The 26,888-nt window shown below is 48.8% G+C and overlaps 1 protein-coding gene and 2 pseudogenes across 1 annotated transcript; 2 read left to right on the forward strand and 1 right to left on the reverse strand.

Moving 5' to 3' along the window:
• Positions 1–3,237: 3,237 nt before the first annotated feature.
• On the forward strand, positions 3,238–5,277 carry LOC136463145 (large ribosomal subunit protein uL5-like). Its single transcript, XM_066462172.1, has 4 exons — positions 3,238–3,365; positions 3,470–3,620; positions 3,717–3,912; positions 4,820–5,277. The coding sequence occupies exons 1-4, from the start codon at positions 3,363–3,365 to the stop codon at positions 5,016–5,018; spliced, it is 549 nt and encodes a 182-aa protein (XP_066318269.1). The 5' UTR covers positions 3,238–3,362; the 3' UTR covers positions 5,019–5,277.
• Positions 5,278–14,640: 9,363 nt separating this feature from the next.
• LOC136463146 (berberine bridge enzyme-like Cyn d 4) lies at positions 14,641–16,316 on the forward strand (annotated as a pseudogene).
• A 4,989-nt stretch (positions 16,317–21,305) lies between these two features.
• Positions 21,306–23,141, reverse strand: LOC136463148 (pentatricopeptide repeat-containing protein At1g77360, mitochondrial-like; annotated as a pseudogene).
• Between the last annotated feature and the right edge of the window lie 3,747 nt (positions 23,142–26,888).

The following is a 26,888-nucleotide window of genomic DNA, read 5'->3' on the forward strand; positions in this document are numbered from 1 at the left end:
TATTTGACCCTAATATTGCTTGAATACCTTGCATTTCAGGTGAAGGGAGTACTTAACATGAAAGGTGCATACATTGCTTGAATACCTTGCATTTCAGGTGAAGGGAGTACTTAACATGAAAGGTGCATACAATGTTTTTTTTGAACCTCAAAGACCTCTAAAATAGAAACCCCAGCACAAAAAAACAGAAAACTCTAACAACCTTTCTAGGGTGAGGCGGATGGCTAGCAGCACATGCAAGCTATATCTAACGTGCGAGATAGGTGACTTGCTATTTTAGAAAACCAGATACAATAGCTGTTGGACTTTCTCTCTTTTTTCCTCCAAAATACTCAAATATAGATTACACAACATGGATAACTCTTTTATTGGAGTTGCTCTTAAGATATTTAATTCAAAGATACTTTGTATCTCTAGCAAATCATCGAACGCATGATTGATGGTCATAAAACAAGGGAGCAGTTCAGTTTTTGTCATACAAACTATTGCGTGCGTTTATTTTTTACCATTTAACTGGAAAACCAAAAATATTTGACCACTAAACTATCGTTACTGGACATACTCGACCATCTAGTAGGTACCAAAGGCGGTTTTGTATTTTTTATAAAATAAATCAATAAAACTAGTTATTTTTCTAAAAAGAACATAACTTATTAATTCTAAATCATAAAAATACAACACTAGTTCCATTTTTCTAAAAAAAATGTGTCCATTAGTGCTAGATTTGAAGGCATTTAGAACTTTGTAGTGATATTATCCCTTGTAGTCATGCACATTATTTATTCAAATCAACATTTTGTGCTATATTCAACATATAGACTAGTGACCAAAAAAATTCATATTTAAAATAGAGTACCAAATATGTTGTTTAAATTAACCAAATTATCTTTTGGAGGATGGTGATGCTATGTTAACTGTAATGGTCGAGTATGATCTATATGTGATGGAGTAAGGCACCTGCGAGGTTGGTGTTGTCTTCTAGATCTTCTGTTCACTCTTTTTCTGCTATGAATCTCTTCATCAATATTAGGTATAATATAGCACAAAATCATGATTTAAATAAGTAACAACCATGATTAACCAGTTGTGGTGGAACCTACCCACCTAGATTTTCTGCATTATTTGGACTATTTTCTGCATTTACTTTTGATAGTTCTATCATGTTTGTCTTTTAGCGGATGTGTAGCTCGCATAGCTTGGTTACTTGTAGTGGAACCTGCCCACCTATTAAGTCCTCGACTTGGCACGAGTGCTTGTATTTTTCTGAATTTATTATAGGATTTAACAGTGTCATTCTTTTAATAGTAGACGATGTGTCTATCAAATAGCAAGACACTTTCGGTGACTTCACCAATTTCAAGATATATCAACTTAGTCTTCCAGAATTGCTTATAAGAATAAGGTGTGTGTCTATGTGTGTTTATGGGAATGGGGGTGGGCAATGGGCGTCTCTAAGTCTGAGTGGGGTATGGTTGGGTCACATAGTCACGGTTAGCGGTTTGTATGTCGTCTAAGCCTTATATATAGCTCTTTTGTGTTCCAGATCGACTAATTGTAATGGATGGTAACACTTGGGTAATTAGTAGTGATTAGGTAGGCTGAAAACATTAAGATTTCGTAATTTTGTCGTCATGGTAATGAAATTCAGGTTCGGCCATCATAGAATCAAATTATAGCATTTCTTTTTTTCTTTTGAAAAATTACTGAAAACTAAGAACCTTTATGTGAAAAGAAGTTCAAAACTCGGGCGAAGTCCACGATCAGCTTATTAGACGTTGTCTCTCTCTTTACTAGAAGTTACTATCAATGCCAAGGACTCGAAAAAAGAAAAAAATAAAACCGTTATGCCAAAGCTTCCAACTAGACTGAAGCAGAGCATCTGAACATCTACTATAGGGTTGTGAATGGCAGGGCAATTCTCCTTTGGCAAGGAAGGGCCGTGGCCTAGCCCTGTGGCAAGCTTCTCAGCCTTCATGCCAGAGGAGAACCGCACTGTGATTCTCACCCTCTTCAGACAAGGACATGCTCATGGCATCGTCCTCTGCTCCGCTTGCCATTGTTCTTTGCTCTGTTTCCTTCTCTTCTTCTCTCTCCCTCACCTAGCTATCCATGCCCTTACCTCGGTGCCCGTCAGCTACCTATATATATACGCTGCAAACAGCAGAGGGGAAATCTGAAGACGAAATCTGGATATGCTCGGTATGTGCTACACAATCGGAACCACTCCAGGGAAGCTTCTCTCTTCTTTTTCAGCTGGTTGCCTGGCATGTGGACCAAGCATGAATAATCGCATCTCGTCAAAGGAAAAAAGGAAACATGATTGAGCTGTGTGCCTTTTTTGTGTGCGCGTTGCCGCTGGACATTCGCACGGATCTTCTCTAGTCTGTCGCCATGAAATCTCTCTCTCTCTCCATGTTGTGAGATTGTGCAATGCCGTCTAGCGAAGGGGGGCTAGCTGTTGGGGCTCCCAAGAGCCGCCTGCCCGTCTCACCCTGGATTCCTTCCTGCTGCGTTTGTTTAGATGCAGAGCAGTCAGTTTGTCTCATCGAGCAGATATCACACAACTACAGTTCACACTCGGTTAAGCAACAACAGCCAAAGCCACATACCTCTGCGATCTTTCTTTTCTTTTTTTTTTTGCCAGGCTCCTCGTCCTCGATCAGAAGAGGCGGCGGCCTTTCGTCGCGTAACAGGCATGCATGTGACCTATCTCCATCGCCATCGGAATAAAGCGATGGATTCTGGCTTGCATTTGTTGGCACGTAGGAGTATATATCTTTTTTTGAGATTTCTCCGGCTGACCGGCCTTGCTTTACCGGCGCGGTGAAAGGAGGACGGCGCATGTCCTGCCGGTTATGCCCTTTCCGGCATGGTATAAGTTAGAACGGCATGCATGCATGCCTACCTTCGATCGGTATCTCACCTATCCTTGAAGCAATGAAGCATGTGTTTGTTGAAATGTGGAGGTCCGTTGCAGGGCAACCCTCCGTTGGCAGGTGCGGCCTACCCCCTACCCTGCCAAAGGGGATTTGCCCGGCGATGCGCCTGCACACACAGCTCAAGGTACAAGACGACGGTACTCCAGCCGGCCTGCTACATTCGGCCTTTCTTCGGCCCATCAGAGAGGAGCCCAATATTCGGCCTGGGTTGAACAAAGCCCAAAACCCATCACATGGTCCCAAAAAGCCCAAACAGGCCCATGAAAAGCCTATCCCAGCTCCCACCACCACCATTACAGCTAGGGTTGCTCCCTTTTAACCTCGCGCCGCCACCCCCTTCATCTCTAGACGCCCATCGCCTCCACCATCCGCCGCCGCCGAAGGAGACGGAGGAGAAGAGGATCCGGCCGTCTCCTCGCCCCCATGGTACCGTACCCATTCCGTCCTCGTGCTCACATACCCATCTTCTCACCTTCCTCCTCGTCGTCCCGCCTGTGACATGTGACGCTAACTCGCGCGGCGTCCCGCAGGCGTCCGAGAAGAAGCAGTCGAACCCGATGCGGGAGATCAAGGTGCAGAAGCTCGTCCTCAACATCTCCGTCGGAGAGAGCGGCGACCGCCTCACCCGCGCCGCCAAGGTGCTCGAGCAGCTCAGCGGCCAGACCCCCGTCTTCTCCAAGGGTGAGTGTGTGCTGTGGTCGTGCGGCTCCGTTTCTTGCCTTGCGCTGACGGGGGTGGGTCCTTTTGCCTGCTGCTGCCTTGGTCTTGGTCTTGCAGCGAGGTACACGGTGCGGTCGTTCGGCATCCGGCGTAACGAGAAGATCGCCTGCTACGTCACTGTCAGGGGCGAGAAGGCCATGCAGCTGCTTGAGAGCGGCCTCAAGGTCAAGGAGTACGAGCTGCTCAGGAGGAACTTCAGCGATACCGGGTGCTTCGGATTCGGCATCCAGGAGCACATCGACCTTGGTATCAAGTACGGCTCCGTCTTACTTTACGAGAATCTTAGCTATGATTAAGGCCATATGTTGCGCCAGTACATTCTTGTTTTTGCGATATCAACTGGTTCCGAGGTTATGGGTTGCTGTTGTTACAAGCTTCAAAATTTCGGTCCTCTGCTTCCATGTGGTCACACTTAGAGGCGGTACCAGTGTTTGCAGTGATAATCTGGTGCTAGTAAATCCTTGGCTTGTTTTCTACTCCTTTTGTCCATTAGCTCCACGCCCAGTAATTGATTCTGAACATGATAGAGGCTTTAGTTAACTATTAGCATGTTTTTAAAATTTATTAAAACTTTGTTTTAGGTGTTTGTTGTTTAAGACCGAGGTAATAGGCAACTTTATTAACAGAGCATCCAGAAATCACAACCCTTTCTGCAGTTATTGCATAGTTAGTTGTCATACAAGTGGATAATATTATCTTCTGTCAGTGCAATGCTAGTTCAGTGGAAGTTTACAGTTTAGTCTGTGCATTGTTGGTACAATGCAGTTCTTGAATGTTGTCATCTGCGCAGAGGTTATCTGGTTTTGCATATTTACATTTGGTGTTTGTTCCTACGGTTAATACTGAAATGTGCTCCATATATAATTTAATTGTTATCCTGCTGTTCCAATTTTTGTCTGATGAGCCATGTTTAGTGTTTTTAAGCCTTGTTACTCCTTATGCTGTAAAGAATGTACCAATAGCCATTTAATGACCTGAAGTGTTGGCTGATGTGAATCCCAGACGTCAGTTGTGCATTGCTAACAATGATGCTAGCTATCTTATAAAATTTTAATAAGCTGCACACCAATGCAAAATTTAATTATATCGGCAGAGCTGCAAAGTCTTCATTATGCTCTGTTTCTCTAGAGCCACTCAGCGGTGTCTTATGTATTTTGCAGGTATGATCCATCAACAGGCATCTATGGAATGGACTTCTACGTCGTGCTCGAGCGTGCTGGCTACCGTGTTGCGCGCCGCAGGAGGTGCAAGTCCCGTGTCGGGATTCAGCACAGGGTGACCAAGGAGGACTCCATGAAGTGGTTCCAGGTCAAGTACGAAGGTGTCATCCTCAACAAGGCTCAGGCCAACACGTCGTAAACCCTCACCTGTGCTCAAAACAGCTGTTTGTCTCAGCTCCGTGCGGACGCAAGATCACCTTGCAAGGTTTTTGTTCAATTTGTATTCTCTGGCCTGATGTTTTAGTCTACTAGCGGAGCTAAAATCGCCGTATGAATTATTTCAGTGTCCGTATCGTACTGTGCTGTTGCTTGAAAACATGTTAGTCTGATCTCCTAGCGCAGCTTGTGATCTGGCTTTCCTTTGGTTACATGCTTTATCTGCCGACCTGCGTTTAAGTTTTTTGTTGACGAATTACTGTCACCCCCGTCTGGAAAATTGAAGCTGGCTGTGGGAAAGGTTTCTACGTGTTTGGGTATGGGCACAGTACGGACATTTGTGTAGTGATTGTGGTCTCTACAGATTTTCTTCAAAAGGGTGGTAAAATTCCATAGCTGAGTACAAAGTTCCTGTCATCAGGGAGTATGAAACAAGAGTACGAAGCAAGGACTTGTGTTTTCTTAAAAATTATACACTGGTATTCTTTCAACCTAGGGCCGGGGAGACATTCCTGAACAGCAGACAGTAAATCCGTAATGCGTCTGGCTGTGTTTTTGTTCTCATGTATATAGGCTTTGTTTAGTCCAAAAAGTTTTACCAAAAAATGCTACAGTAGCCATCACATCGAATCTTACGATATGTGCATGGAGTATTAAATGTAGACGAAAAAAAAACTAATTATACAGTTTGGTTGAAAATCGCGAGACGAACGTTTTGAGCCTAATTAGTCAATGACTGAATACTAATTGCTAAATAAAAACAAAAATGCTACAGTAGCTAAATTCTCAAATTTCACCCAACTAAACAAGCAGACCAATGTCTGATAGGCAATACTAGCGACCCGAACGGATGCCCGTGGCTGTCGTTTCTGCATCCGCAGTCTGTTTCTGAGTCTGACACCGGCGGTCTGCTGCTCCCGTGAAACTGCGCCCTCTCCACTTTTCGCCCATTGCCACATCCGCATGCTGCGCGGGGAGTGCCTGCGCCCCTGCCGCCATTACCCTCCACTCCCCGCACCTGCTGCCGAGCAGAGCTCCATTCCTCTGCTTCCCCATGCGTAGGCACAACATCTTGCAGTAGGCCGTTGTGACAGGCGGGTTTCGACACGTGCAATATCTCGATCTACTTTTAAAACATTCAGATAAAATATTTACAATATTTGTATAAAATAGCTGAAACACTTGTAAAAGCACATGAAAACTTTTAAAAACCCATTGCAAGCATATACAATATCCAGATAAAACACTTGCAATGAACATTTGAAAAAACAGATAAAACATTTAGAACATACACTTTAAACAGCTGTGTAAAGCCATTGCAACATGTGCAACATCACGATCCACTTTTGCAGCATCAAAATAAAACACTTGCAACATCCAGATGAAACATCTAAAACACTTAAAATGTAAGCTTGCAACATGCGTTGCGTGTCACCTTGCTTGGACGAGATACCCGAGCAACATGGACACACCGGCGAAGGAGAGCGCCGCGACGGCCAGGAGCTTCCACACGCTGAGGTCGAGGTCCCCGCCAAGGAGGTCCGCGTTGATGAGCGCCCGGAGGAGGTCGCCGTTGTCGTCCCCCACGCCGCCAAAGATGTCCGACTCGTTGACCACGCCGACGTTGACGAGGTTCGTTGACCACGCCGGCATCGACGAGGTTCGTTGACCACGCCGGCATCGACGAGGTTCTGGAGGAAGCGTGAGCGCAGTGTGGCAAGGTTCTAGAGGAGGAGTCGGCGCGACATGGCGGCAGATGCGGCACAGAGAGGGATGGGAGCGCTAGGCGGAGTGGGGCGAGCGCCTGATACGTTAAAGCTGCGACGAGCGAAGCGAGTGAGGATTTCCATCCATAGGGGTTATGTTGCGGGGTAGAGATGGAGGAAATAGCGCAGAGAAAAAACAGGCTAATTGCTGTTGGGCCCGATTCGCTACGCAGGCCTAGGCCAGATGCACACACCGGGACGGACGCCCCATGCATTAGCGATGTCTGATTTCACCCTTCGCTAGAACATGGCTATACATCATACATGGCGCCCGTCAAGCTGTCAACTGCCATCGTTTTCATCTTCCGTCGTCTTCATCTCAACAATGTAACTCACCTCATTACCCTTGCGGCCTTGCCATAACCTGACACACCCTACAGCTGTAGGCCTCGGGATGGGGAGTCAATGGCCTTGACTCTTGAGCACTCTTGATCAGTTCTTATTCTTTTCTTTTTTTAATTTCACTCTTGATCAGTTCCATTCACAGGAAAATCGAGCACTTGCTTATGGTATGAGACGCCACCAGTGACGGTGAGCTAACGTTGGCGGTACCTGAAAACGACGGCGCAACGACGACCCATCCTCTCTGACGCCATCGCCATTTCCCTCACTCCTTCCCACCTGCTGCCGCGAGTGCATGAACAACGGCAACCGAGGACTTTCCAGCGGCATCTGCCGGAGCACTAAACTAGAGCCCCTGCTCACTAGAGCCACCAATCTGGCTTGCCTCCATCGATTGTTTTATGCCTGGGTTCCAGTGAAATTTTGTAAAATTACTTGTATTCCAATTTCCAAAGGCTTTCTTGTAAAACCTTTCACTGAAGCCTTTTGAGTGCTAGTATATATTTTTGTCACTAAGTTTTCTTATTATTTTTCAAAGTTTTCACCAACGTCGTTGAATTATCAGTCCTAAGCTACTAACTAATCCATTCTTGCTTAGCCACACACTCCAAGAGCAGAGTAGGTGTAGGTAGAAGAAGAGGAGAGGGCGAGGCCAGGAGCAAGGCATGACGAGCAAGACCAAGGCGATGGTGCGACCAAGATCGGCGCAACTCTCTCTCCTCTTCCTGTTCCTCCTCGCCCCGCCTTGTTCCCCGTGTTAGACTATAGGATCACGCATAGATCTAGCCGGGTACTTGCTGTTGAATGGGTAGCATGTTCTAGTGCATGTTCTAAACAGAGATTAGAGGGAGGAGTGGAGGAACGTGTCGAACCTGACACCGCAGAGGAGGATCCGCTCGCGTCCGCCATAGAGTCGGTGTCTGTGCTAGGGCAGCGACGGTTGGGGAAGAGGACGGTGATGAGCAGTGGCGACCGGCGGTGAAGACCGGTGGCGGCGCAGTGCAGTCCGGCGTCGTGGGAGCCCTTCGGTGTAGATGCAGAGGCGGCGCGGCTGGCGGCTTTCCGTCACTGGCTGCGCCCCTCTAGATCGGATTAGGGTTTAGGTGTTGATGGGAACTGTAGCTCATGCGAACCTCGTAACTTGAGCCATCGGCCCCCACCTCTATTTATTGCGCAGTGTGACAGGGGCCCTCCAGCCATAGTGGGCTGGGCGCCCCCGATCAGGGCACGGATCAAAGGCCTAACTGGGTCGTTGGGCCCAGTTTGGGATTGAGATCAATCTAACAATCTCCCCCTTGATCTTCTACCATCTTTCAATTTCATATCATTTACTTTTGTTCATTCCATTACAGATTAGCGTGTAGAGCATGTTTCAACGTCATAGTCAATTGCCGATAGATTTAACAGCTACAACACACCACTCTGTTCTGAAATAGATACTTAACTTTGGGCCTTCTTTTGTCCAGGAATTATAGACTTTTTCTTAAACCCATGCCGGCTACATGTTCTCTGAACACATTGGGTGGTAAGCCTTTTGTAAGCGGGTCCGCGAGCATCTTTTTGATACTTATATGCTCAAGACTTATGACATGATCCCGGACTTTATCTTTCACATTATAATACTTTATGTCAATGTGTTTGGCAGCATCACTTGACTTATTGTTGTGAGCATACTGTACTGCTGGATTATTATCGTAGTATAACTTAAGTGATCTATAAATGTCGTCAACTACCTTCAAACCGGGTATGAACTTCTTTAGCCAGTTCACCTGCCCCGTTGCCTCATAACACGCTACAAACTCGGCATACATTATGGACGATGTAGTGACGGTTGCTTTGAGCTTTTTCATGAAATAGCTCCCCCTGCGAGAGTGAATACATATTCAGACGTGGATTTTCTATGATCTCCCGCATAATCAGAATATGAATATCCCACTATATGGAGTGAATCAGATCTTCTATACGTCATCATGAGGCCTTTCGTTCCTTGCAAATAATGCAAGACTTTCTTTACTAATTTCTAGTGTTTTGTTTCAGGATTGCTCTAGAATCTACCAAGTAACTCGGTAACAAATGCCAAGTCAGGGCGCGTACATACTTGAGCATATTGCAAGCTTCCGATAGCTGAAGTATATGGAACCGCTTTTATTTGATCGATCTCATATTAGTTCCTAGGGCATTGAAAATCCCCATATCTGTCGCCCTTGACTATAGGAGCAGGTGAGGGACTACATTTGTGCATACTGAATTTCTTTAAGATTCTTTCTACGTATGCCTTTTGTAACAGTCCTAATATCCCCTTTACTTCTATCTCGGTGAATCTCGATCCCTAGAACGAACGAGGCTTCATCAAGATTTTTCATATCAAATTTTGAGGACAAAAACTTCTTTGTCTCCAGTAGTAGACTAACATCACTACTAGCAAGTAAGATGTCGTCCACATACAGGACAAGGAAGATAAACTTCATATTCTTAAACTTTGCATAGACATAATTGTCCTCAACATTCTCTTTAAACCCAAAATTTCTTATTGTCTGATCAAACTTCAAGTACCACTGTCTTGAAGCTTATTTTAATCCATAAATGGATTTCTTTAGGCGGCATCCCTTTCATTCTTTTCTTCCATGATAAAACCTTTCGGTTACGCCATGTAAATATTTTCCTCCAAGTCTCCGTTGAGAAATATCATCTTTACATCCAGCTGATGTAATTCTAAATCGTAATGTGCCACTAATGCTATTATGATTCTGAAGAAATCCTTACATGAGACTAGAGAAAAGGTCTCTTTGTAATCAATCTCTTCTCTTTGCGTAAAGCCTTTTGCCACAAGTCATGCTTTATATCTCTCTATATTCACTTGAGAGTCAAGTTTTGTTTTGTAGACCCATTTACAGCCTACTGTTTTAGCTCCTTTAGGAATTATTTCCAAGTCCCAAACTTTATTGGCATTCATAGATTTCATTTCATCTTCCATGGCCTCAAGCCACTTTGATGAATGATCACTTCTCATGGCTTCTTCAAATGAGGTGGAATCATCCTTCATTTGAAATTCCTCGGTGTTGTATACTTCATAGTCAGCAGAAACAACTGATTTTCTAACTCTTTGAGACCTTCTAGGGGCCTCCACATTTGGCACATCTTCTGTTTGAGGCTGTTGTTGCTCTCCTTCATGTGTGGCAATAGGTTATATAGGATCCTAAAGAATATGTTCCTCATCGTCATTCATTGTTGCCACAGGCGGAATAACAACAGGTGCTGGCACCATAGTGTCTTGCACTGTCGGTGCAGTGACAATAGGTAGTGAGAAAAATGGCTCATGAATCATCGAAGTGGGCACATACACCCACTTCTCTTTAAGGTCAATTTCTCGAGCTACCATGCTCCCCCTCATCATTTCATCGTCTAGGAAGACAGCGTGTCTCGTTTCCACAAACTTTGTATGTGTGTCTGGACAGTAGAAACAAAAACCTTTTGACTTTTCTAGGTAGCCAATAAAATAGCAACTCACTATTTTGGGATCTAGCTTCCCAATGTTTGGGTTAAATACTTTAGCCTCAGCAGGACTCCCCCACGCACGTAAGTGGTTTAGTGAGGGTACTCTTCCTGTCCATAACTCATACGGTGTTTTAGGCACCGATTTACTTGGTATTCTATTGAGAACATGAATGGCGGTTTTTAACGCCTCCATCCATAGACTCAACGATAAGGTGGAGTAACTTATCATACTACGCACCAAATCCATTAAGGTGCGATTGCGTCTTTTAGCTACTACATTCTGCTGAGGTTCGCCCAGTGTAGAATACTGGGCTACTATGCCATTCTCCTATAAGAACCTTGCAAAAGGTCCAGGAACTTGGCCATATAGGGTATGCCGACCGTAGTACTCCCCCCATGGTCAGATCTGACTATCTTAATCTTTAAATTGTGTTGGTTTTCAACTTCTGCCTTAAATATCTTAAATTTATCCAATGCTTCTGTTCTTTTTTTATTGGATAAATGTAGCCATAATGGGAGTAATTATCTGTGAATGTTATGAATGAATCATAACCATCCACACTCTTTATAGGAAACGGACCACAGATGTCTGTGTAAATAATCTATAGAATTCATGCGCTTCGTTTGACATCTTTCTTAATTTTCTTTACATACTTTCCTTTTATGCATTCTCTGCATTGTTCTAAATCTGAGAGCTCTAATAGAGAAAGAATATCATTCTTAACTAGTCTTTCTATTCTTCCCCTCAAAATATGGCCTAAACGACGATGCCATAATTTCGACAACGCATCGTGAGCTCTCTTTCGTTTTCTGTTTACATCTGCAGACGAGGATACATTCTCATTGTCGCACGCAACGTTCCCATCATCGCATACAACATTCACATCATCACGTAGTGATAACAAATAAAGCTCATTTTGTAAGATAGCAAGACCAACACATGCATTATTAAATATTATCTTACATTTGCTATTTCCAAAATGACAATCATATCTATCATTGTCCAAGCATGAAACACTAATCAAGTTTCTCTGTAGGGAGGGAACATAAAGTACATCTCTCTGTAAAAGTGTGAAATCATCAGCAAGCTCTAGAGAAAGATCGCCAACGGATTCAACATCTGCTCGGACTCCATTTGCAACTTTAACGCGTCTTTCGCTTTTTTGCGTAGTCCTCGTCGAACGGAATCCCTATAAAGAATTAGCAACATGAACAGTTGCACCTGAGTCAATCCACCAAGTAGATTTTGAATACTATACATACAGGGATTCATTTATGAACGTAATAATGTTCTCACCTTTTTTTGCCATGATCATCTTTAAGTAATCGGGACAATCTTTCTTATAGTGTCCCGTCTTCTTGCAATAGAGACACTGATCTTTCTCTACTGTGAACTTGTTCTGTTGAGGCTAAGGCAGCATGGGACCCTTTCCCTTTGACTTTGAGGATGAGTTAGTATTAGTATTCTTTTTCTTGTTGTCTTTAAGATAATTGATAGTGCCACCATTGGTAGCTTTCATTCTCTCCTCCTCTTGCACACACATAGCCATGAGCCTCTCCATGTCCCACTTCTCGGGCTATATGTTGTAGTTGATAACAAAAGTGTCAAACTCTTTTAGCAAGGAAGCAAAAATCAGATAGATAAGAAACTCTTTCTTGAGAGCCAGATCCATTGGTTTTAGCTTGGATGCCAAATTGCTTATCCTTAGTATGTGCTCTCTTATGCCATCAGTTCTAGAGTACCTCTCTGTCACCAGCCGCTTTATCAGCTGGGTAGCATATATCTTTGAAGAGCCAGTGAACTGACTCTTTATTCTTTCGAGGTACTCGGTGACGGTGTCACACTCTGGGATTGAGACCACAATTACAGGCCCAATCGTATTCTTTATCACAGCCATATATTTCTTGTTGGCAGTGACCCACTTCCTATGCTCAAAGTCATAGGACATCGTTTAGGATGCAAAATCCCTCTCTTGTTGCCCAAGCGGTATCAGCCTTGTTTGTCTCCCTCATCGGTGCCACAGGCTTAGTGGGATATGGTGAGGTGACTACCCAGTCCACCTCAGCCAAAATGAAGGCCATGACAATCTTTTTCTTCCACTCCGTGTAGTTATCACCTTTGAGAGTGAGGATCTCTTTGATACAACCCATCAAGTTGTATCCGCCTGAAAACACAATTCATATAGAGTGAGAACATAAACATAATAATAACAATTGCATGCCTTAGTTTCAACATTGGTCAAAATTAAAACATACAATTATCCTCTACACTAATTCTACATCACCGTTAGACAGAAATAGAATTAATGCATAACAAAACTCATCATAAATAACATCATAATATTGTCATTAATCAACGTTGGTCAGAATAATAACAATATTATAATCAATTAAAAACATATCTATTTTCAAAATTAAATTCTCCCGTTGATTTGAATTTAATAATAAAATAACATCTCTAAATACGCAGCGGAAAAATAAACTCATTTTCTTGAATTTTTACCCACAGGGAAAATATACTTTTTCTATTTTCCTTTGAGCCAATTTCCATTTTTCAATTTTCCTGGAAAAAGAAAAATACGAAACCGGGCTCATGCTCTTCCTTTCTCGGCCCAAACCGGCCAAAACCGGCTCGGCCCACTGCTCTGCGCGACGCTCGGCCGCACCCAGGCCGCAACGTGGGCCTGGGCTAGCAAAGTGCCGCGGCAGCACGTGCCCGCCTGGGCCGCGAGACAGCCCGATCGATCTCGGCCGCTCGTCTGCATCGGACGGCTGCACACGCGCGTCGGTCGAACAAAATGGTGACGGCAGTGGCCCCCTGAAAACCCTAACCCCATTCTCTTCCTTCCTCTCTCTCTTCGCCTCGCTCCTTCTTCCTCAGCGCACCAGTAGCGACGGGCGACCGAGCGAAAATGGAGAGACCATGGTGCCGTTGCTGGCCCCCTCGTCGGAGCGCGCGCTCCCCACGCGGGTGAGCGCGCCGCCGTCGAGCGGACTAGCGACGGTGCCCTGATCCCCACGGTGAGGAGCTCCCGAAACCCTGAAACCCTAGATCTCCCGGCCTCTTCTCCACCTTCTCTCTCTCAGCCCCACGAGCACGCGCCCGTGCAACTCGCCCCTCCTTCTCGCGAGCCGACGAGGTGACAACGCGGTACAGTGGTGAAGTTTGTCGTTTCCCCTTCTCCGTTTCTTCTTTGATTGGATTTTTCTTCTTTTCTTCTCGGATCTATTCGATTTCTACCTTGTCTTTTTGGATCTATGCGATTTAGGGTTGGGGATGGGATTAGGGTCGAAATTAGGGTTTGGTTAGGGTTAGGGTTTCACTGTTGTTCTTCTTTCTTTTACCCAGTTAGGGTTAGGGTTAGAAAAACCCTCTTCTTTTCTCAGATCCGAACGGATCTACTCTGTGTTTTATCGTTCACCCGTTCTAGATCTAAAACTCTAGAAAACCTAGCTCCGGTACCATTGTTAGACTATAGGATCACACATAGATCTAGCCAGGTACTTGCTATTGAATGGGTAGCATGTCCTAGTGCATGTTCTAGACAGAGATTAGAGGGAGGAGTGGAAGAACGTGTCGAACCTGACACCGTAGAGGAGGATCCGCTCGCGTCCGCCATGGAGTCGGTGTCTGCGCTAGGGCAGCGACGGTCGGGGAAGAGGACGGTGATGAGCAGTGGCGACCGGCGGTGATGATCGGTGGCGGCGCAGTGCAGTCCGGCGTCGTGGGAGCCCTTCGGTGTAGATGCAGAGGCGGCACGGCTGGTGGCTTCCCGTCACTGGCTGCGCCCCTCTAGATCGGATTAGGGTTTAGGTGTCGGTGGAGAACTGTAGCTCAGGCGAACCTCGTAACTTGAGCCACCGACCCCACCTCTATTTATTGCGCAGTGTGACAGGGACCCTTCAGCCATAGTGGGCTGGACGCCCCCGATCAGGATGCGGATCATAGGCCCAACCGGGCCGTTGAGCCAGTTTGGGATTGAGATCAATCTAACACCCTGCAGGAGCAAGACGACGGCGGCGACGCCCTCCACGGGAGCTTCCTCCGCTGCGTCGCGCGCCTCTCGCCGGCGACCGCCGACCCGTCCCGGCTCGTCCACGCGCTGTCGGCCGCCTCCTACCCTTCCCTGCTCAACGCAACCATCCAGAACCTCCGCTTCGCCTCGGCGCGGACGCCGCGCCCGGCACTGCTCCTGACCCCCGGCGACCGTCGCCAATACGCGGGCCTGCGTCGCCTGCTGCCGGCGCCACGGCCTCACGGTCCGCGCCCGAAGCGGCGGCCACGACTACGAGGGCCTCTCCTACCGCTCGATCGCCCGGCCCGGAGGACCGAGCGCTGGCGCCCGCCCCTTCGCCGTGGTCGACGTCGCCACGCTCCGCGACGTCCGCGTCGACGCCGCGCGCCACGCTTGGGGAGCTCTACTACGCCGTGGCGCGCGACAGCGGCGGGGCGCTCGGGTTCCCCGCGGGGATCTGCCCCACGGTCTGCGTCGGCGGCCACCTCAGTGGCGGGGGGTTCGGCCCCATGATGCGGAAGCACGGGCTCGGCGCGGACAACGTGGTGGACGCCGAGTGGAGGCTCCTGGACCGCGCGGCCATGGGCGAGGGCCTCTTCTGGGCCATCCGCGGCGGCGGCGGCGGGAGCTTCGGCATGGTGGTTTCCTGGACGGTGCGGCTGGTCCCCGTGCCGCGCGTCGTCTCCGCCTTCACCGTGCGCCGCCTCATCTGCCGCGGGGACCGACGGCAGACCCAGGCGGCGGTCCGGCTCCTGGCGAAGTGGCAGCGCGTGGCGCACGCGCTCCCCGACGACCTGTTCGTGAAGGCGGCCATGGAGCCGGAGCTCGACGACGCCGGCGAGAGGCACCCGCTGGTGACGTTCAAGTCGCTGTTCCTCGGCAACTGCAGCGGGATGGTCGCCGAGATGATCGCCCACCTACCGGAGCTCGGCGTCAGGGCGAGCGACTGCAGAGAAATGAGCTGGATCCAGTCGATGCTCTACTTCTACGGGTACACGGAGGCCGCGGAGGCTGGACCGGAGCCTGCAGCCCAAGGACTACTACAAGGTGAAGCTGGACTACGTGACGTCCCCGATCCCGGCGGCCGGGCTGGCGGGGCTCCTCGCCCGGGTCGTGGAGGACAGGGGCGGGTCCATCAACGTGGACCCGCAGGGCGGCGCGATGGGCGAGACGCCGGAGTCGGCCACGCCGTACGCGCACCGGCGAGGGTACCTGTACAACGTGCAGTACTTCGTCAAGTGGGGCGGCGACGCCAACGTGGCCTACGAGGACGCGCACCTGGCGTGGGTGCGGGGCGTGCACCGGTTCATGACGCCGTACGCGAGCGCGAGGCCCCGGGCGGCGTACATCAACTTCAGGGACCTGGATCTGGGGCAGAACGTCGAGGGGGAGACGACCTACGAGGCGGCCAGGGCGTGGGGGCAGATGTACTTCAGGGGCAACTTCAGGAGGCTGGCCGTGGTGAAGGGCGAGGTGGATCCCGACCAGGTGTTCTGGAGCGAGCAGAGCATCCCTCCCCTGCTTGGGGTTGGGGAGGAGACAGGGGAACGGCAGTCAGAGTGGGCTGCTTTCGGACAGTTGATGAGTGAGCAACCTCCTATTCTGTTCTGCATAGAATGTGATGTGCATTTAGAGGTGTGAATTCTTACGAGATGTGTTACAAAAAAAAACATAATCTAAGAAATTCCCACAAAAATAAAATCATCCAATCATAATCCTAGAGACTTAAATCATGGCTAATAATACACAAGATCTATTATATTTTCTTAAAAGCTACATGCCATTGTGAAAATTGAGAGCGTATGAATTAGGGAACACTCGATTAACCTTGATTAGTGACAATCAGTGAGTACATATTATAGCCACGATGGGGATCCTGGGTCGGCAGGCCCATGGCCCATGGGCTTACACTCATGCCCCCGCAGTAGAAACTAGGAGCACTGCGAACATTTAGACTGGACCTAAACTCCATAAAGACAGACGTCAGCAATCCTTTGGTGAAGATGTCAGCGTACTGGAACGAAGTAGGAACATGCAGGACGTGAACTTCACCAAGAGCGACGCGTTCACGGACGAAGTGTAAGTCAATCTCTACATGCTTGGTGCGCTAGTGCTGGACGAGGTTGGTGGAGAGGTAAACATCACTGATGTTGTCACAATAAACAAGGGTTGCATGATGGACAAGGCAGTGGAGTTCCCTGAGAAGCTGGCGCAACCAAGCATGATATGATACTCGGCTTAAGCACTCCACCGGGACACTGTCGACTAGCGCTTGGAGGACCAAGAAATGAGATTGTCCCCAAGGAAGACAGCATAATCGGAGGTGGACTTCCGAGTGTCAGGACAACCAACCCAATCAGCATTAGAGTAAATTATGAGGTCGGCCGGTGAAGTAGTAAAGGTGGAGGCCGAGATCCAGAGTGCCCTATAAATACCGCAGAATCTGCTTCATAGCAGCGAGACGAGGGTCTCTCGGATCATGCATATGCAAACTGACTTGTTGGACAGCATAAGCGATATCCAGATGAGTAAAGGTGAGATACTGCAAAGCACCAGCAATGTTGCGGTAGTGAGTAGGATCAGACACCGATGTAACATCAGCAGTAGACATTTTGGAGTGAGTGTCCATAGGGGTACTGTAAGGTTTGCAATTGCGCATACCAGCGTGGTCCAGGATATCCAGCAAATACTGTCGTTGTGAGAGAAACAAACCATCATCATGACGTTCAGTAATACCCAAGAAGTGATGAAGAGGACCTATATCTGCCATAGAGAATTTCTGTCGAAGAGATGAAATAATCTGCTGAAGAAAACTCTATGATGAAGCCATGGGAACAATATCATCAACATAGAGAAGTAAGAAAGCCACATCAGCGCCCTAGTGTTGAATGGATAGAGAAATGTCAAACTTAGCTTCAATAAATCCAAGGGATGTGATGTGAGAAGCGAAGCGACTATGCCAAGCGCGAGAGGCCTACTTCAATCCATAGAGTGAGCGGTGTGGGTGTCAAACATGATCATCATGCCTTGAGGAGTCAACAAAACCAGACGGCTGAACGCAGTACACTATCTCGGTCAGAGTGCCATGCAGGAATGCATTCTTGACGTCGAGCTGATAAATGGGCCAGGACTGAGACAGCCAAACTAAGGACAACAAGAATGGTGGCGGGCTTCACAACTGGACTGAAAGTCTCATCATAGTCAATCCCTAGACGTTGAGTGAAACCGCGTAAGACCTATCGAGCTTTGTAGTAGTCAAGAGAACCATTTGACAGGAACTTATGACGATAGACCCATTTGCCAGTGCCAACATTGACTCCAGAAGGGTGAGGCACCAAGGTCCAAGTGTCGTTTGCCAAGAGGGCATCGAACTCAGACTGGATGGCAGCACGCTAGTTTGGATCAACTAGAGCAGACCGAAATGACGTCAGTAGCGGGGAGAGGACTGCCGTGTTGAGGTTGAAGCGACCCACCAGCTGAATGAAGCGAACATGGCACGGGTGCGCATGCCGTGTGCATTGGAGATAGGAGCGATGACATGCGGAGCCGTGGTAGCAGTGTACCTAGGGGGCACGCCTAGCACCGCTGGCAATAGCCTACCACAAAGGTGTCCGCAGGGGAAGCGATGCAGGGCGAGCCGATATAGAGCCTAGAGGCACCGCTGACAACAACCTGGGATGTGGTATCCGTATGGGCAGCGGCACTCGACTATGGTGACGGGGGCAGTAGGGATGACCCATTGGTAGAATGCATCGGCTCGAGGGCACCTAGCAGCCAAGCGGGTGAGGCTACTGGTGCGGGCACAGCGGGAGCATCGTCGGGAGGAAGTGTACCTACATGCATAGCACTAGGCCCAATGGGCAAAGTGGAACAGTCATCATCGCTCAAAAAATCCAAGGTGGCGGGAAGCAAGGGAGAGGTGGACATATCGAAATAGGGGAAATGACTCATCAAACACAACGTGTCGAGAGACAAAGATCCTATTGGAATGAAGGTCGAGACACCGATACCCTTTGTGATTGGTGGAATAGCCAAGAAAGATGCACAAGGATGAGCGAGGTGATAGCTTATGTGGAGCTGTGGATGACAGGTTTGGGTAATAGGCGCATCCAAACATGCGAAGGCGGGGTGTAGGATGGGTGTGTACCATGAAGTTTCGGTCCTCTATCAATGATTTATCTATCATATATTCTTGTAGTGTCCGAACGTCCGGACGGGATGTAGCGATCGGACGTGGCTCCTACACCTGCGTCCCACGTCCTGCCTAGCACGGGGAAACCTGCATTCACATCCCGCCCAGCGCCTCACGTCCACATCCTACCCAACACTAGCGCCCACGTCCATCATAGGAACCGCGTCCCCGCGCCCACCCCACGCCCGCACGGGGCAAATCCACATGGGTTGACCCACGGCTGCGCCCCAGCAGCAGCGACAAGCGGCTACGACAAGCCGCTATTGCCAGCCATCGGCATTGTGCAATACTCGATCTACTTTTGAAACATCCAAATGAAACATTTGCAACATACGTACGAAAACAGATGAAACACTTGAAACATTTATTTGAAACATGCGTGTATAGGCACAATAACAAATGCAACATCCAAATCTACTTTTGCAACATCCAGATGAAATACTTGCAACATAAGTATGAAACATACGAACACTTGAAATATACGCTTGAAACATGTGGGTAGAGCCATGAAACATACGTCTGAAACACCTGAAACACTTGAAACATAGGCTTGCAACATGCATACATTGTCATTGCAACATATGCATCATCGCAAATCTACTTTTGCAACATCTAGATGAAACACTTGAAACATAAGTTTGAAATGTCTTAAACACTTAAAACACAGCGTCGCCGGCTACCAGGACCTACCTGGTGGGGAACTGCGGTAGCAAGCTCGAGTCTGGGGGACGTCAAGAGCTACCCAGCGTATACCCAGGCGCATGCGCAGGCCTCCCCTTCCTACCGCGATATATTCGGCCGAACACGGTGCACGCCATGGCCGCGGCAGCGCGAGGTGGAAGGGGGCGTGGAGGAGCGTAGGATGGGGGCTGGGTGCGGCACACCCACATTGGAGAAGGCCGTCGGGGCGGAGAAGACGAGCTAGAGAAGGCGCGAGGTGGATGGGGGCGGTGGTCGCATGCGTGCGGCGGGCGAGCGGCGGTGGGGAAAGAAAAATATAGTTGTCTTTTTTTAGAAACCATAAAACACTTAAGATGGAGCGGAGCAGGCTTGTTGGGTCGGATGGCTGCGCAAGCCGGAGAACATGGGAGTCCGGACAAATATGCCTAGACGGACGTCCTCACCAAATAATTTCCGTATATTCAGGTGTCGACCTTAGGAAAAAAAACCCTGAAAGCCAACAGAGTAATTTCAGTGTGGCATTGCTGATATTGCGAAGCAAGGAGTATTGGTGCCCATGCTATGTACAAAACCAACACTGAGACTGCAGGGCCTCAACTCAAGTTGCCATGGAGGTTGACATGGAATGAACTAGAAAACCAGCTCGGCTTTGCCGCGCCCTCTGTGGAGTGGGTCAGCCTTTTTTACAGGTTCTATTACTCCTCTTTTCTCTATGGCCTGTTCGCTTGAACTTATCAGCCGGCTTATCAGCTAGAATCTACATTATTTTTCTCTCACAACAAAACAACTTCAGTCGGCTTATCAGCCGGTTTTAATACCGGCCGAACATGCCCAAATCTTCTCTACCTTTCACTATATCTTCTTTGCAAGACGTATTAATACTGCTAAATGTGTATTTCTATTTTCTGAGATCTTGAGAACAAATGTGTATTTCTATTTTCTGCCCAATCAAATGTTGTTCTTTTAGGAGGTCTAGAACCCGTCATAGATATCACTTAATTTGTCGACAGGTTTTTAGATAAGCTAGGAGGCATAGCTTGTGTCTATCTATTATGAATAATGAGCAGATATCAAATTGTTTTTGTCTTCAATTTAATTCTGTTTTTTTTAGAGAGGTCCCTGGAATCATCTGAGAGGTCTCAAGCTAACATAAACATGGACCACTTCAGCACGAGATGCTAGAACTTTATTGAGATTTATTGGGATCGTGCCATCTTCTTTGATACAATCCAGAGTGCCGCATCAATTCTTTTTGGAAGTCTATTATTACAGCATGGGAGATATGGAGACAAAGAAACCCTCAAATCTTGAGGGTTAGTCCTCTAATACACAGGAGATCTGTGTATCAATATATTAAGAAGAAAAGGGGATAGAACCCAACAACATCACACAACCCCACGACACAGACGGATCACACACACAAAAAGAAAAGGAAAAGGAACTCGCCAAAGACTACAAGCACAAACAACCTCGGCCAGCAAACTAACGCTGGACCTAAGGGGGAGATGTGAAACCCCTCGAGCCATAGCTAAACACTAGAAATGTAGCTCCTTCCCGATGAACTCTAAAACTCCATTCGAACTAGATGAGATCCCATCAAACATGCATCTATTGCGGAGATTCCAGATTGGTGCCATGCTCGAAGCATGATAATGGAGTTGAGGCCTCCAACTGTTGTTTGAAACGTTCCAAAGTGATAAAAGGTTCAACATCAGTGTCGACACTAAGAGATCCTACCTGTCTTTAATCAGGTTAACCATACAAGAGAGCTCAACAAACTAATGTCCCTTCCATTTTCTAAGTAGGTGATCATAGATGTCTCCTTTCTTAATCTTCTGCAGGCACCGCTTCAGCTTGGACAGTGTCGATAAACTCAACTTGATACCCCGATCAACCATGTCTTCTGCATACTTGCATGCCTCAGGTAGCCTGACATCCTTCAGCTTTGACACAAGCATGTTCCCACACTCCTCTAAAGGTGGCAAGCCATTCTCCACCACGCAGCTCCAGACTTTGATCCCAGTCTCCCAATAGCGTGCATCCAAAAACAAGCGAAGTGCGAGTGAACAATTTCCCTTGTTTGGCCAACATTCGTTCTTAACCATCTCGCTAAATATTGCCGCTGCCTTATGGAGCTCCCTTCCTTCCAGCAAAAGCTGGAGGACCACATTGTATGTGTAGGTACCAGGGAACACTCCATTGAAGATCATGTTGTCGAGATAATCCACCATCACCTCAGCATGCCCAAGAGTGCCCTGCAGCATGATCACTGTGTTGTACATTTCCACGTCTGGCACGAGTCCTCCACGCCCAACAAACTTAGGGTTTGTTTGGTTCCTTTCTCTCCTCCTAAAATTCCTGTCACATCGAATGTTTGGACACATGCATGGAGTATTAAATAAAGACTAATTACGAAACTAATTACACAACTTGCGACTAATTTACGAGACGAATCTTTTAAGCCTAATTTGTTCATGATTTGACAACGTGGTACTACAGTAAACATGTGCTAATGATAGATTAATTAGGCTTAAAAAATTCGTCTCGAAAATTAGCCTCCATCTATGTAATTAGTTTTATAATTAATTTATATTTAATGCTCCTTATTAGCCTCTAAATATTTAATGTGACATAAATTTTAGGAGCGACTAAATAACCAAACAACCCCTTATCCCATAGACAAGTGGCACCGTGCAGTTCTCCTGCCTCAAGGTGTGCGCCGAGAGCAGCATGGAAGAACCTCTCTCCTGCTCCTGGCGAACAGCCTGCCTGTTTAAGAAATCTAGATAGTACATTGCTTCCGGTAGCGCCGTGGAGGAGTCGCTTGAAACAAGCGTAGTGAGGAAGGCGTCATAGGCAGGCACGTTGTCAGGATCAAAACCGATGTCGCGCACCATTTCGTCGAACACGTCGCGCGCAGCCCGCGGGGCGGCGGCAGCCTCGCAGCCCTCGAGGAGGATGGCGTAGGAGTCGGCATCCGGGCGCGTGCCGGCCTCGGCGCGGGCTACTGGGATCGCGGCGCGGGCGTCGTCGAGGCGGTCCGCACGACAGAGCGCGGAGAGGAGCGAGTTGAGCGCCGGCGTGTCTTGGGTCATGCCGTAGCGCGGCATGTCCATGAACGCCTCGAGCGAGGAACAGCCGGGGCTCGCCGCCAGGGAGGAGAATACGGAGGCGAAAGTATCGAGCGAGAGCAGCCGCTGCGAGTGCATGGAGTCGACGGTGTCCCACATGCGCGCGAAGAGGCAGTTTGTACCGAGGATGTCGACGACGAGGTTCCACGAGTAGGGGGAGTGGTGCTCGTGGCCGAGGTGCCGGTTCCCCGCCCAGTGAAAGAAGGCGGTGGCGGCGCACGGGTGCGCGTAGGATAAGCGGAGCACCTGCTCGACGTCAGCGGTGGTTACGCCGCGGATGTCGGCCTTGTCGAGCGCGGCGTCCACGTCGTCGTCGGCGCGGGAGGCCAGGATATCGCAGAAGATGCGGGTCTTGGAGGGCAGGTCGGGGGCTTCCTTGTTCGTGGGGAACCCCGGCGCGGAAGGGGCGCGGGCGCGCTTCGCCGCCGGCGATGCCATCGTGGCTGCGCTGTCGGACGACCGCTTCGCCCGGTGATGGGACATCACGGCGGGGGAACTCGAGTTGTGGCCTGGACGGTGGACCGGACCCCGAGAGGCTGCACTGCTGCATGGGTCAGGTTGGGCCGGTGGGGTTACTCTTGTTGCTTTTATCAAGGGAAAATGGTGTTCTTGCCCTTACGTAGAGTCTAATTATGATTTTGCCCTTGTTTTCTTAACTTTGTGATTTTGCCCTTACTATTTTGAATTGAATCATCCGTTTGCCCCTAGTTTGGATGTCGTCTCATGGAATAAATGAATTAAAAAATTCAAAATCTGAAAAAACAAAGGCGAAAAGACCAAATTGCCCCTTATCCTTATATTCAGCCTCCATAAAGAAGCTGTGTCTTTCTCACGGGCCGGCTGCATCGACCGGGGCATCGGGGGCATCCAGCGGCGTTGGCGTTGGCAGCGCACGGCGCGCGGTGCGGCAACGGCTCCCGGCGGCGGGGCTCGTCGCGCGCGGGGCAGCTCCTCCTCCCTCCTTCCCGCTCCCCCCGGTGTGGCTCATCCTCCCTCCTTCCCGCTCCCCCGGCGCGTCTCCTCCTCCCTCCGCCACACTCCGGCGCCCGCTCGTCCCAGCGTTGCCGGCTAGGGTTGTGCGAGCTTCCTCCGGCGAGCTCCCCTCCACGCGAGCGTGAGCTTCCTCCGACGAGCTCCTCTCCAGGCGGCTTCCTCCGGCGAGCGCGAGGCGCTCTCCACCCCAGGCGCTGCCACCCTCCTCCAGGCGCTGCCGCCCTCCACCCAGGCGCTGCTCCTCGGGGCCACGAGGTCGACTGCTCGTTGCCGTCCCCTAGGCCGCCGCAGCCCTCCACCGCCCTGCCTTGGATCTGTCCTGCCTGGGATCCATGAGGGCCACCCGTCCTGCTCGCGCTCTCGCCTGGGATCTGAGCGAGAAAGGAGTCCGCGGTGGACGAGCAACTCGGCGACGACGCTTCCTCGCCGACGTCCCTGGCTCCGGTGTGTGCTCGATGGACGAGCAGCTGAAAGGTCCTTGTTTGGTTTTGGTAATTGAGTGACAACTTAGGTGGACTAATTGTGTTTATGTGAGATACACAGGTGATTGGTCCACATGTACATGTGTGTGAGCAACATATGCCATGAAGGTGAAAATGGCTTGGAAATGTTGCAAAGCTCACACATGTGATGATGAAGGAGCTTAAATGCACATGAGACATGACATTGAGTCATGTGATCTAGGTGGAGAAGATCAAGACAAGACTTGGCTTGATGGACCGGTTGCAAGCGTGAAGGGCAAGTCGAAGGCTTTGGAGTGATGGACCGCGTGGTGGTGAAGCTTGAGCAAGACTTGGCGCCGATGGACGATGGCGACGGTGAAGAGCAAGTAAAGTCAAGATCGATGAACCAATATGATCATGTGATGATATGAAGTGGATCATATCATTGTTGATCGTGTTGGTGCATGTGTTGCATCGACATTGGAGGAGATGGAATGGAATGCGCAAGGCAAAGGTATAACCTAGGGCATTTCATTTCACCGGTCATAGGTGTGTAGAGAAGTTTATGACCGGGTTTAGGATAGATGGCCGTACTATCAAGAGGGGCAAACTTGTTTACATATCGGTCATCTAGTGCCACTCGAGTGATCTAACTTTGCATCGTCGCTAGGATCGAGTGGCGTGGCAAGTTGATTCGGCGCTTTCGGGAAAATGGAATGCCTATTTTCTATTGCGTCGGATGCAAGTTCTTGTGGTTGGCACATTGGTGCAAGGGTGAAGAAGTTAGAAGTGAAAACGAGTTGGTCGCGAAGACGCTGGTGTCGGTCAACTGACCGGACGCTGGGTCTGAAAGCACCGGACGCTGGCTGGGTGCGTCCGGTCAGGCTGACATATGGTGACGCAGAAGCTGGAGTGTGACCGGACGCTGGGCTACGTCCGATCACGTGCGACCGGACGCATCCGGTCGAAGAAATACGCCTCGGGGAGCTTACTGGAAACGACCAGACGCTGAGGTCCAGCGTCTGGTCAGTTGAAGCTGCTGCGTCCGGTCAGGTCAAGTGACCGTTGGAATCGGGACACGTGGCCGTCTGCGGGCGACCGGACGCTGAGGTCCAGCGTCCGGTCAACACGACCGGAGCGTCCGGTTGGCCCGATTTTTGCCCAGTGAAGGGATAACGGCTAGTTTAGCCCTTGGGGCTATAAATAGAAGTGGCCTTCGGCCATGGCTGGTGTGGAGCACCTTGGGGGACTTTGTGTCCATGCTTGAGAGTGCTTAGGAGCCCTCCATCTCACACATACTTGATAGCGATCATCCGATTGTGTGAGTGAGCGATTCTAGTGCGATTGCATCGTGAGGTTGCATCGAGTGGCACTAGGTGATCGAGTTGCAAGCCGTGGTGCTTGTTACTCTTGGAGGTTGCCACCTCCTAGACGGCTTGGTGGTGGTCTCCATCGAAGCGTGCAAGAAGCTTGTGCGGCGCTCCGGAGAAGTGCTTGTGAGGGGTATTGTGCTCGCCCCGCGGGAGCCGCGAAGAGCAACTCTAGTAAAGCGTGTCATTGAGCTACTCTCACTTCCAGGGTAGGTTCTTGCGGAGCCCGACGTGCGGGCTTAGCGGGTGATGCTAATTAGCCGCCGAACCACCAAGTGAGCGGTCGACACAACGGGGACTAGCGTGTTGGCAAACACGTGAACCTCGGGAGAAAAATCATCGTGTCAACCTTATTCTTCCCGTTGGTTTGCATCCCCGTTACACAAGCTTGCAATTACTTTTATACATATTAAGTTTGTGTAGTTGCTCTTGTAATTAGATAGCTTGTGTAGCTTGCTAATTACCTTCTTGCTTGTGTAGCATAGAAGTAGCTCCCTTGCGTGGCTAATTTGGTTTTAGTAACCTTGTTAGTCACATTGCTTAGTTTGTGTAGCTAAGTTTTTTGCGCTCTCTAATTAGGCATTGGTTGCCTTGTTATTGAGCATTGCTAGTGAGCTTAGTTAGCTTTGTGCTTTTGCTTACTAGCATGTGTAGGAGCTCCCTTGTTGCTTAAAGTACTAGTGGCATAGGTTTGTGTAACCTTGCTCCTAGAATTGTTTAGGAGAGCTCTAACTAGCCTGGCACCTTTGTTGCATAATTGTTATCTTTGCAAGGTGCTAGTGAACATATATAGTGGGGTATAGTCTTGGCTAGACCGATAGTTTTAATTCTGCATTTGTATCGGTTAGCCGACGCGATTAAGTTTTAGAAAAGACTATTCACCCCCCTCTAGTCCGCCATCTCGACCCTTCAAGTGGTATCGGAGCCCGGTCTCTCATTTGTGGTCTTCACCGACCCGAGAGGATGGCAAACTTTGGGCTAGAAGTTGTTTGTGACACACACATTTTTGATGGCACACACTATGCACGGTGGAAACGTCATATGCTTGATCATTTCCGTGAATTGGGTCCCAAGGCATGGTGGATCATTGTTGTTGGTTTTTCTCATGATGCCTTGGATAAGGATAACCTCACCCAAGCGCAAGAGGATTGCTTACAACTTGATCATCGTGCTCTTTATTATCTAACATGTGCTATACATGATGATATTTTTAGATGTGTGTGGGACTTGGAAAGTGCTCATGAAATGTGGCTAGCACTCCAAGCCTTTTACGGTGACTCCTCCACATGGGATGATGGAAAATTCAAGAAGGAGGATGAACCAAAGAAGGAGGTGCATGAGTGTGTTGAGCATAACCACAATTTGGTGATTGTGAAAGATTGCTCCACCTCATGGTCAAGTGATGATGATGATGATCGATCCAC

The sequence above is a fragment of the Miscanthus floridulus genome, chromosome 7 (assembly GCF_019320115.1).
Source record: "Miscanthus floridulus cultivar M001 chromosome 7, ASM1932011v1, whole genome shotgun sequence".
NCBI lineage: Eukaryota > Viridiplantae > Streptophyta > Magnoliopsida > Poales > Poaceae > Miscanthus > Miscanthus floridulus.